Raw genomic sequence first — 12,568 nt, 5'->3', positions numbered from 1 at the left:
GGAAGCTCCTCCCTGAAAGTCTGTCACAGCACCATAACTTTACTTCTGAAAAAAGACAAAGAGGCTACGGAGTGTGACAGCCATAGACCAATCAATCTCAAACATCATTTGGAAGGTCTTTGCCAAGATACTGGCAAAAAACCTCAAGCTATTCTTTCCCAAACTGATCAGCACTGGTCAATGTGATTTTATCAAAAAAGAAATGTGTGGAGACAATGAGAGAAGACAGCTGCAGACGATACGGATTGGCCAGATCAAACATGTGTCAGTGGTGATTGTCTTGCTGGATACAGAGAAGGACTTTGATGGGATTGTTCAGGATTTACTTGTTCAAGGTTTTAGAGAAGGCCTAATTTGGGCCACAATGTGGAGCCTTTACAAGACTACTATATATGCCACTGACAGCTTTAATTCTGACCAACAGCCTTTTTTAGCAGACCATTGGTGCTAGAAATATGTACAAGACAGGGGTGCGCCCTCTCCCATTTGATTTGTTTTAGCAATGAAATCAGTAGTGATCTAGAAAAGAGCCTCAGATTCTGTGGTGCACTGCAGAAATTACGGTTTTACGCTGATAACCTATTACTCGTCCTAAAAGGCTCTCGTCACCATACATGAAGGCCCTGCTGATGATCGTCCGAGAATTTGGCAAGTATCGGGCTACAAAATCAATTGGACAAAGTCAGAAGTCTTGCCCTTCTCCCAGAAGTGTTATAGACATCATCTTGATGGCATAGGCTTTAAGCGGTATCCAAGGAAATCGACTAACTGGGCATAGGTATACAAGCTGATATTTGCAGTATTCAGAGAATCATTTTGATTTGAATAAATTGCTTGAGCAGATTAAAGAGCTACTGTAAAGGTGGATGGCCATCCTTATGGTTGTGAGGCAAGATCAACTCATTCAAAATGGGACTCTACTCCCTGATGCCATTGAAATTGTATGCCTACATAACACCAAACCACGTGCATGATATGGACATTCAATAAGGTGACCACATACAGGTGGCAGGGAAATGCCACATATGGTTCAAGTTGGCGGACCCAAGGGGCATCCCTCTCTCTCTCTGTCTCTCATCTTGTTTTGTACCTCCTCCCTAACCCAGGAATCCCTGACTCCCCAGATTAGTAGATATAGAAGATTTACTTACCGTCTAATGCTGCCTTCGACTGGTTGTAAGGACCTAAAAGGTAGAACACCTTTTTTTCACTAAACTCTTCTATCCAGGTTTTGTGTTCTACTGGGAGCTAGGGAATGGTGCCTTACAGACTACCTGTTGGATTCAAACCTCCCACCAAGCCTCACTCTCCTTTCCCCCCTTCCTCAACTCAGCCGACTTCAACTCACTCCTTCCTCCAATCATTTATCCCTCTGATGTCCCTCAATCTTTCAAGGCCTCACCTCTACTCTCTGAAGTTACTCCTCCCACCACTCTACTATTAATCCCTTCTCTGCACTCTTAATTCCTCCTCCATACTACTACTTCCTCCTCCACAGTACGACTCTCACCTTCCTCTAATTACTACTCCCTCCTCCAACTACTAATCCTTCCTCTATACTACTACTCCCACCTCCCTCCAACTACTACACTGACCTTTGCACTACTCCTTCCTCCCTTCAACTACTACTCCCTCAAACTACTCCTCAGCAACCCTCCTTTGCCCCAGTTCCATAGACTTCACAATCCCTCTTTACACAGACTTTTATAATCACACTCGCCACATTAACATGCACACTGACAGTGCAGTACCACTTTCACCCAATAGTAAATACTTCACTTTTGCAGGAAATCGCCTCCACACTTCACAGCTCCTTCTTCCCTCCCTCCTTTTGGTCTCTTGGCCATCCACCTCTTCCTCCTCTGCCATCACCCAAATAACTCACATTCTCCTCCATTCTGTCAATGTTATGCTCCCCCTTCACTTGCCATTGGTGCCCTGGCCAATCTAACTGTGCTACTGCCATAGCTCTTCCAGTGTGAGAAAACATTAAATAGGGGGCTAAGCCCGAGCTGCTTTCTGTGTGGGCTTTCCGCAGTACACTAATGGCAGCCCATAACATTATGAGTCCATGTCTGTGTTACAGGTTTGGTTCAGAGTGCTCTGCTGGTGAGCATGTTCTGCCTGAGGGGATCTGATCCCATTGCAAAGTCCCTGCTGGTTTGGGGAATAAAGCGCTGACTGTGGGTGCATTGCCGACAGTGTTGTGTGGCTTTGTCTGCCACCACAAGGCTGCTGCTCTACATATCTGCTCCCTTTCTGTTGGGCCTCTTTGTGCCAAAGCGGACCGCTGGTAACGCTGGCACTTAGAGGGTTGCTGTCTCTGATTAAGGCCGACCATATCCTCTAGGCTGCATGTGGTGCTGGATGTTTTCTCTCTCGGATAATGCTGTTTTTTGGTTCCAAAGTGTTGCTGTGTCTCTAAAAGGAAGAGAAAGAGACTAGGACGCACTTTGCATATGGAGTGAGACTGCAAAACATTGCACTGGCACAAGGAGAGATACTGCCACCGTCTTCCTAAGGGATAGTACTGGCTCTGCATTTCTCCCTGGTAGGGCTCCTACCCCTAAACGGATGGGATTTGCATCCCCTCTTGAGGAGGCTAGGGCACTTGTCACAGGAATTTGTGGCAAATGTATACATTAATGCAGGAGTTAAATATTCTTTGAGTACCCATTTGTATTGAATAAGTTATGTGCCCAAGTCTAGCCCATTTATAGATCTGTGTCATGTGAACTGGAGCTGGGAGTCCAGAAAATATTTGTTAAATTTTGGTCCTTTGCCATTTTGGTCATCAGCCTATTGGGCAGATCCAAAGTATCCTCATCCCACTAAAACACATGTTGTAGCTGTGCTGCATAATAGTACTTCCGAAAGTCAGGAACACTCAGCCGCCCATTATCATAAGGCAATTTGAAAGTCGATAAAGCAATTTGTCGATTGTCCAGAGCCCTAGGGACGGATATCAGGAAGATCATGGAATGACTCGAAAATAGTATAAGAGCCTGAGAAATACATCTTATTTCAATATTGTAATCCTGCCCAAGGAAAGGAAAACTGGATCATACGGTGAACATTTGGTTGAGTCTTGACAGTTAACTCCACAAATTCTGATGCCACACTTTATCAAAAAAGTGTGCGTTGATCATAACATCCAGCTACCAAAACAAATCTGTAGTGAACTTTCAAAGGTAAATTGACGCGCCCCACATGCTGGGATTATGCTAGCAGGTTAGAACACTGATTTGGACAAATTGACAGAGAGTCCGGATACTAGGCAATGCAATTATCTTTAACATAAGTAAATGAGCAGTAGGCTGTGCGAAATAGAATAACATATAATCTGTATACAGTATAGTGTGACTAATCACAACCATATGTGTGTCCCGGTCAGCTAAAATGTACCTAGGTTTACAGGCCAAAGGCTCTGTGATCAGGGCAAATAATAGGGGTGATAAAGGGCTACTCTGGTGCCCCTTCCTATATATAACAGTGCTGATAAACGGTGGTTTGTCCCGACACATGGAACTGGTATATTGTACAATAAAGCTAACCACTGCTGCATTAACGGTCCCAAGCCGAAACGCTGGAGTGTCAAATGTATACATTCCCAATAAAAGCATTTTCCACATCCAGACTAGTCAAAGCATAACCCCCAGATTAGAATTAACCCAGTCTAAAACTAGAAAAAAGCCTTGTTAAACTGAGAGGTGTTCCTGCCGGGGACAAATCCAGCGTGGTCCTCAGCAACTAATGAAGACGCAATCATAAAGAGCCTACCAAAAAGAAATGTGCTCAGAATTTCTCAAATCATTAATGATTTAAGACAACTGGCTATACAAACCACATTTAGTGTTCAGCTTGCCTGTTTTTAATAGGAGTATTACCATTTCTCTCAAGGAAGATGGTAGAATAACCTTTTCCAGGGCCTCTATGTACATATTATGCAAGTATGGGATTAGTAAATCGTTGAAAGTAACATAGAATTCAATGGGCAGTGCATCAGGCCAGGAACCTTCCCTTTATATAAATGTAAAGTAGCCCAATGAAAATTATGGTCAGTGATTGGTGCATCAAAGAAGTCATTGTCTGATAAACAAAGCAAGTCTATCTCATCCAAAAGGGCTGTGATTCTTCCCAGGCCTGGTCTTGTTTTCTGAGTGTATAGAGAGGCGCAATAATCACTAAAGGTGTCAAATGCGGATCAGAAGTAATTGCCCCATTAGACACTTCTATACGAGTAATTCCCACCATGTATCTTTGATTCTATCCAGAATAATGACTTGCCAGGCTGAACACCAAATTAGTTTTGGAATTAAATAAACATACTAAAGTCAAAGTTGCCTATTCATGCCTCAACTAATTGTTTTACCAAAGTGTCAAGAATGTTGATCCGATTTTCTAAGCTAGCGATTTCCCTAAGTAGATTCTGCCAAACTCTCCATCAGGTGGACATCAAAAAGTCACTGATGTTGACATTAAAAGAGTCCCATATCAAACCATAAGAATCAACCGTGCCAGGATTCTTAGAGAATAAATGGTGAGTTTCAGATCGTACCATATCGACACAGGTAATGTTGTTCTGCATGGAAGTCTGTAACTTACAAGACAGGTAATGGACCTGCCAACAATTATAAAGGAAAATGGTTGCATCACGATCTATATAGGTACTCTGTGTGGACTTTAGCACTCTAAATTTGTGCTGATGCGAACAAAAAATATGTCCACCCATAAAAAATTATTTATGAATCTTTGACAAATAAGAGCATCCCATCTCACAAGGATGTTGTCCCCTCCAAACGTTGCAATGGTACTGTCTTGGTACAAGGGCCTCAACACAACCTCCTTTTTGATAAGCTCCTACCTCGCCTTATCAACTTTCCACCTTCCTCCTCACTGGCTCCCCTGCCATCTACCACTGTCCCGGCTCACTTGCCTGTACTCCCTTCGGCTCTTCTGCCTTCTCTTGCCTCTATCTCTCTGACACCTGCGCCGCTTACAGTGGGGACCTTTGTCCTTTGCACCCCACCCTTAAGTCTTTCATGAATGGCAATCTGCTCCAAGTTGCCATGCTTAACTCTTGCTCCGCAGTCAACCACTTTATCGACATCTGCCACCTCTTGGAACAGCTGTACCTTGATGTTCTTGTTCTCTCGGAGACCTGGTTTTAAGGAGAGCTCTATCACAAGCTTTGACACTCTCTTCCCTGAAGGCTACAATATTCTCTCTGAAACCAAGCCCAACATACCAGGAGGCGGAGTTGCCCTAATCTTTCCAGAGTGGATCCATGTTTCCACCGTCCCCACTCAGGCCTATTCCTCTTTCGAATGCCTGGTCTTCAGGCGCTCTCTCTCTCTCTCTCTCTCTCCTGTCTCATCTCTTACTCTGACCACCTTCTATCGGCCACTGGGCCAGTCCACCCTCTTCCTCTCAGAATGGGCTGACCTGGCATCTTGTCTCCTTGTCTCCTCCTCCCAACTCCTCATGTTGGGGGATCTCAACATCCATCTTGACTCTTCTTCAGGAGCTTTCTGCAACTTATGCAACCCGCGCTCTCCATTCAACGCACACTGCTGGCCACACCTTGGATGCTCTTATCGCCACAAACATTCCTCTCTCTATTACTCTCGCCACCCCACTCTCACGGACTGATCACTCTCTTCTCACCTCTCACCTGAAGCTTTACTCTCCTTTAGCACTGACACACCCTCCACTGCCTCTAACGTTCAAGGTCATCTGACCCATGAAAAAAGTGTCAGTGGATTTATTTGCCTCCACCTATTCTCCTCCTCCTACTCTTGTGGCTGACCCCCACCCTGATACAGCCCTCTCTAATTTTCACCTTCCCATCTCCAATACCCTCGACATCCTTGTCCCCATCATGAGGGTCCGACTGAAGCCAGCCATCAAGTGCAACTCTTGGTATGACTCTGACCTGGCTGACATTAAACGCAAGTGCTGGGCAGCGGAATGGAAATGGGGATCTTCATGCACACCCTCTAACAAGCTGGCCTGCCGTCTTCTGCAAAGGCAATATAGACTCTGCATCTGGTCCAAAAAAAGAGTCCATATTCAAGCTGCATCTCTGTGGCATCCAACAACATGGCCGAACTTTTCAAAGTCTGTAAGGAACTGGCCAATCCTACTGCAGCCTCTTCCTGTAACCGCACCCACCCAGGCCCTTTGCTCAGCCCTGGCTGCACACTTCACCACTGAAACACAGGAAATCCTGTCTTCTCTCTCCTCCACACCCACTCATGCACCACCATCTCCTGGGGCCCCCTTGGCCGCCGCCACAGCTCCCCTTCTTCTCTCCCCCCTCTACCATGTCACACCTGAGGAGGTCTCTAGACATGTCTGGTCTATGAAAGCTTCTTCCAAACAGGTGGACCCCTGCCCCTCCAAAACCATCAAGGACAAAATTGACTCGCTAGCTCCAGCCTTGGCTGACGTCTGCAAACTCTCCTTCAGCACTGGAGTCTTCCCCACTTCTCTCAAGCATTCTCTTGTGCACTCTCTACTCAAAATAACCTCTGCCGACCCTACTATTCTGGCTAACTATCGCCCTATCTCCATCACTCCTTTCCTGGGCAAACTCCTGGAGAAGTTGGCTATCTCTCATTTTACCCTCCACACTGAATCTGTTGGTTGTCTCCATGACCATCAGTTTGGCTCTAGAGCATCCAGAGTCACGGAAACTGCTCTTCTCAACACTGTGAAGACCTGCTCTCAACCCTTGACTCTAACTCTCCCTCTGGCCTCATTCTTCTTGACCTGTCCTCTGCTTTCAATACCGTAAACCACAACATCCTGATCTCCCATCTCCGCAAGACCCTAGGCATCACTGGCGAAGCCCTGGCATGGTTAGCATCCTTTCTCTCTGACCGTCCTTCCTAGGTAGAACTTGGTTCCATGCTCTCTGCTATTACTCTCTCTACTTGTGGTGTCCCCTAGGGATGTAATCTATCCCTCTGGTTTTTCAATGTCTACATGGCCCCTTTGGCCCATATGATCTCTGCTTTCACCTTCAACTTTCAGTGTTATGCGGATAACGCACAGCTCGCTTTCATGCTACCCTCGGCCTCTTCCTCTTCCTCGCTCATCCCAGACTGTCTGCCCGCAATTCAGTCATGGTGTACTGCCAATGATCTCTGCCTTAATGCCAGTAAAACAGATCGTCCTCATAAGGATCCCTGCTCCGTTTTCCCACTTTCACTGTGGCCGACCACCCTTGGGCCTGCACCCTCACCCACTAGTGAGGCAAGAAATCTGGGGGTCATCTTCGACTCTACTCTCTCCTTCTCTTCTCACATCTCAGACATGTCCAAAAAGTCCCACTACCAGCTGCACTTCCTCAGAGGTGTTCTACCTTTTCTCACTTTCCCCAGAGGTTCACTGTCTCCAGAGCCCTGGTTCTCTCCAGACTGGACTACTGCAACATTCTCTTTCTCAAGAACATCAAGTGCTTTTTGAGCAAGGTAATCTGAAGGGAGGGAGATGGATGGTGGGTGTTAGGAAGAATTCTCTGTTTAGGCTGAATTTCCTAACCTAGTGAGTCCCCCAGCAGCTTTGCTGGATTTTGTGGGGTTTATTTTTTTCTCCTGCCAAGAGTGAGACTCTTTTATCCTCACTCTTGGACATGACTTGAGAGTGTTCTCTGTGACTTGCTATGTGCTTATGGGCTGGGGGGGTAGATTTCCCCATAGGCCATCATTGGTTTTTGAATGTGTGTTACACAGCACCCTCAGTGCAGTAGCACAGGGGTGTCTTAGAGACCCCCAAACATAGACTCCACACCCTGGGACTGACTACTGTCTCCCTGGGTCTGTAAAGTTGCCATTGACTTTACTAGTCTTAACTTAGTAACTTAACCAGTACAAACCATCTTACTGTGGAAGTACTGGTAGGGGCAATTAGATTGCCCCTGGGTCTGTTGTCGAGGGGGTACTGTCCCGTCCCCCCTCGCCGAGTTCTGGCTGGTGGCAGTGGATACCACGGAAATATTCCACCGGAATATTTCCCAATGGGATTTCCCATTGTTTTTTGATGCACCACTTTTTGGTGCAATGTTAAAGATACCGCCGGTTTATTTATTGAATATAAATTCACCGGTTGGGATTTTTAGCCGGAACTTGCTGCCAAAATGGCGTCTAGGTTCACTTCAGTAACCCTGAACCCGAGTCGAGCCTTTGTTCCACTTTTGGCGGGCTTCTGCACAGAAGCCCTCCAAAGTGGTGCCATTCTGTCTGGGTACCACAGGGGGTGTAGGAGGGGGTTTAGGCACCCTGGACCGAGTTGCCTTGCCAACTCAGGTCGCACTCTAGTGTGATTGGCCCAAGTGGTGAGCCACCCCGCTCACCACTTAGCATGTTTGAGTGACAGCTAGGTTGTATGAATGGGGGTTTGCTGCATAAAAGCAGGGTTTTTGGGACTGGTTCTTCAGAAGTCGCCACAGGACCTAAGAAGCCGAAGAGGGAGAAGCTGAGCCGACCTGCCAAGACGACACCACCGGTGAAGCCCTGCAGAATCGTCTCACCACTTTTCCCGACGACAGAGGAGATCTCCCGCCGGAGAGTCTTCTTCCCTTAACTGGTGGGGACAACCAGTTGCTGCCTTCTTTTCGCCGTCCCGAAGCATCTCGTGGCCGCCTTGCCTGTGCCAAGCACCCCGGCAACCGGGATACCACTTTTTACCTCAACCGCGAAAGAGGGGTAAAAATCCTTTGTGACCGGAGAACTCCACGGCTAGCCTCATCCCTGGTAGTGCAACGACCTGCAGCCTTCCTCCCCGTCGAGATCACCTCTTCCTCGGGACGACGCCGCGACTTGCACCCACTCCCAGGAACGACTACCACCGCTGGAGGAATCTTTCCACTTTTAAAAGGTACTGTGATCCGCCCGGCCTCCCTTGCCACCGATTGTACGGGGTAGATTTAGCCCTCGGCTCTCGAACCTGGGTAGGTCTGGGACACCCTAACTAAACTTTTCAGAACCATAGTAAAACCGTTTTCTACTCACCTGCAAAGACTTGTGACATTGTGTGATCTTGGGCACATTTTCGCCTGGCTCCCTCTAACGCGGGCCCCAAACTAATTCCCCTTGTTCCACTATTGACTGTCTTTGCCAACCTTATGTGAAAAGTGTTTTACCTAACTGCTCTCTTTATTTCTGCCTTTTTCCCTCCCTTTTGGTAATACTTGTTGGAGTACCATCTAACGTTAAGCGCTCACCTCTGGTTGGAAATAAGTGGTGTTAACTTAGAATTGTCCAACAAACGATTAGGGATGTACATATGAGTAATAGTAACTGTGTTTGACTTTCGTATCTTTTCTAATGTGCTAGTGTAATTTATGAGTGTACCTTTAATAAATAAGTTTATACTTTTACACCTAGCTCTGGTCAGTGTTTGCTTGTGCTATTGGACCTCTGTACCTATTATGTATCCTCTGTATACTGCCTAACTCTTCCTGAGGGAGGTCTGACTGCTCAGCCACAGCTACCACAGTGAATCTGTGCGGTGCGGACTGCTACCAAGTGGGTTTACTGCCAACACCTGTAGTCTTAAATCTTTTGCAGTGGTCCCAGAGGGAACTGCACAGGTTTCTGCCTAACAGTGGGAAAGAAATATATGTGTTGCTGGTATTTTCAAGAACTCATTCCACCACTTTAAATGAACATGTTACATTACTACTATTAAAACAATAACTCTTATTAGAAGCAGCTCCTGTGGCTAGGATACTCCCTATATAAAATAGATGAATGGGAAGAACAATATGATTGATGGAGAACATAATGATGGGACAGCAAAGCCAAGTGGAACAAGATAAAAGTACTGTGAGTTTACTTAGAAAAGTCAAAAATCAAACTACTGCTCAACTTCCCCAAACCCCTGATGCTCCCACACCTAGTATCTGCCTAATCCTGCTTTTACTCTCAATCAATGAGGTAGGACATTTACGTGCCAGCATGAAACTCACCTCCTCGTTTCGCATACCAAAAAGGGTGCTATAGTGCCCAGGATATCCCACAAACCTGTGGAGAAAGGAACAATGCAAATCAAAAAGGATGTTCAAATACTATTACAACTTAGTTGGAACAGCATTATACAAATTCAATAAATGAGACAGCAACAGAGCTCCCTGTTGTCAGCACCACATAACCACAGACACAGGAAAGAGAACAGTATCATGGTAACACAGGTACATGTGAACAGCTATATAGTAACACTACCTCACAAGAACAGACACTTGCCAACGCAGGCATGAAGGAAATCTCATGCTACTGTAACCAACAACGTACAATAGAGCGGGGCTCCACAAATGCGGCTCTTGGAAGCCCAAAACCACACCAAGGTTTCAAGATAATCTCTTATTGTGTAAATGGTTCTCATTATTATTCACAGTATTAAAATAGTTTTGTGCGGATTTCCTGAATACATGAAGTGGATTTAGCTGCTCAGAATCGGATTTGAATACTCCTGCACTACAGCAGAGCACCTACAGTATAAACCGGTACCAGCATAACCGCATAGGAACAGTGGAGACGGAAAAGGATCTAGTCAATGCCATCAATATCAGCTCCAGGAGAACTGCGTCAGTAGAGTTTGATGCACATAATTTACAAGCTCAGCCCCAGTGAAGCATGGAGAAGATTTGTACTGCTGCATATAGACCAGGCCCTGTTGTGGTTGCAGCTGGGAGTATGTTATGGGATCCAAAAACAGCAGCGAACTGCACCCAAAGTGCAGGTACTGCTGTGGAACAAACCTTTTCTCTCTGTGTCGTGATCATGCCGATAATCCCTTGCTGTCAAGTGACGACCTGTGAGAGTCTCAGCACTGGAGAATGAACTACCTGTTGTCCCTCCTCTGTGTTGATGTTGCTGTGAGCAAAGGTAGACTAAGTGCTTCAAAAAAATGGCAGCAGTGCGAATCGCACTTGAAGTGCAGTTACTGCAGTTTATGCATAGTATACAGAGGCTCAGGGTAATTTCTCCTACTGAAGATGTCTACTTAAGCATTGCGAAGTAAGGCAGGTCCCCATTTGGGGGCCCGAACAAAGTCAGACTGCAGGTGATCAGGGATTTTGTTGACACTTACCACCTGCCCAGGACACAGAGGGAAGCAGGGCAGGAGCATATCCCTGACTATCATCCCATCTAGGGGTGGGGGGATGATACCTAAAATTACACGTTACTTCCATAAAACTGGAGATACTTCACAGGGTCCTGTTCACGAGCAGTCCATGACATGCTTTGCTGTTGAAGTGGGTGAGAGGCCTCAGTGGGGGGTGGAGGGGGCACAACCCCCACAGTTTCGGCGCCAGATTGTCAAACTATGCATATGAGAGACTTGATTTCGGATACGTCTCTCATGGGTCTGGTGATCTCACGAGAGGTGGCTCAATTAACTTTGCCTAAAGCGATTATCAACTCGCCTGGAAGCAGGGGCTCTACAGCTATTAAAGTTCCTGATAACCTGACATTTGTTATCTACTAATTCCATGGAAAAAAACCGGCAGATTTGAGGACTATGCAAAACAACCCAAGACAATATGCAACATATTTTTGGGGTTGCCCTGAGTTAAATGGGAAATGCTAATTTGGCTGATCAGCCATTGTTCCATCTATCCTTTATCCGCTTGCTTCATTATATTTTTCTCTGCCTCCTCCTGATCCATCACCAGACCACCTCCTCCTTAATTAATTGCACCTCCTCCTCTTGCTCTCTCACCACTTCCCCCATATCTTTCTCTGACTCTGCCCCTTTATTTTCTCCTCTGCCTTGTCCTGCTATTATCCACCACCTCCCTCTCTCTTCCGAAGAGACACTTCTGCTCTCTTCATAGTCACCTCCTCTTTGCTCATCAAGCCTCTTACAAATCAGCTTCTCCACACTCCTTCACTGCAGCTCTCCTCTCTCTGGACAAACATACCTGTCTGTAGAACAGGGCATCTCTTACAGGTACCTAGCCCCTCCCCTTGGGACTCTACCTCTGTAATCTCTAGCAGATGTGTTTCATAATAGCTTGACTCGTTAGATTGGTATGTTTTAATTTGTGGGCGGTATTGAGCCTCTGCAGTTAGCTCCTCAAGTTTATATCTGGGGCCGGTTCCATCTTGAATCTGATTCTTGGGCATGTGTACTGAGGTGTCTGCAGATCAGAGCTGGGTACTTATTAGGGTTCTTATGTTTGCTTGTCCCAGCTCAAATGAACACATTTGATTGTATGGGGTTCACAAACTAAAAGGTTGTGTATACATGTAACACCTTACCAGAGTTGCTTTGGTCGGAGCGACTTGGATGCCTTGCCACTACCACCAGAATGCGCACCTACTATTAGATAAACAGAAATTGAACCTTATTAGAGGGTTTAGAATAGAAATTATGAGAGGTCTCAGCTACTGTCCTTTGGATGATCGCTGAAACAAGGAATGCAATTAGTATTTGTTTCTGCATCCCGTCTTACTCTCCCACTTCTCCCTCAGGGTTCTTTAATTACCTGGAGATTAGGAGACTGGGTGATTACACAATCGAAGGTAGTTTGTAGAACACCCTAAGGCAGAAGAGG

General features: G+C 46.1%; 1 protein-coding gene across 2 annotated transcripts in view; it reads right to left on the bottom strand.

Annotated features, from left to right (window-relative positions):
- The window catches only part of ANO7 (anoctamin 7), a 1,967,083-nt gene that overhangs the window by 375,684 nt on the left and 1,578,831 nt on the right, over nt 1-12,568 (bottom strand). For both annotated transcript variants that reach the window (XM_069618104.1, XM_069618105.1), the window contains exon 17: nt 9,977-10,031. In XM_069618104.1, coding sequence (XP_069474205.1) covers nt 9,977-10,031 — 55 coding nt within the window. The remainder of the gene's footprint in view (nt 1-9,976; nt 10,032-12,568) is intronic.

Source organism: Ambystoma mexicanum, chromosome 10, assembly GCF_040938575.1.
Source record: "Ambystoma mexicanum isolate Mex_15411 chromosome 10, UKY_AmexF1_1, whole genome shotgun sequence".
NCBI classification, from domain to species: Eukaryota; Metazoa; Chordata; class Amphibia; order Caudata; family Ambystomatidae; genus Ambystoma; species Ambystoma mexicanum.
The sequence above is the reverse complement of the archived record's forward strand: the minus strand, read 5'-3'. Positions and strand labels throughout refer to the sequence as shown.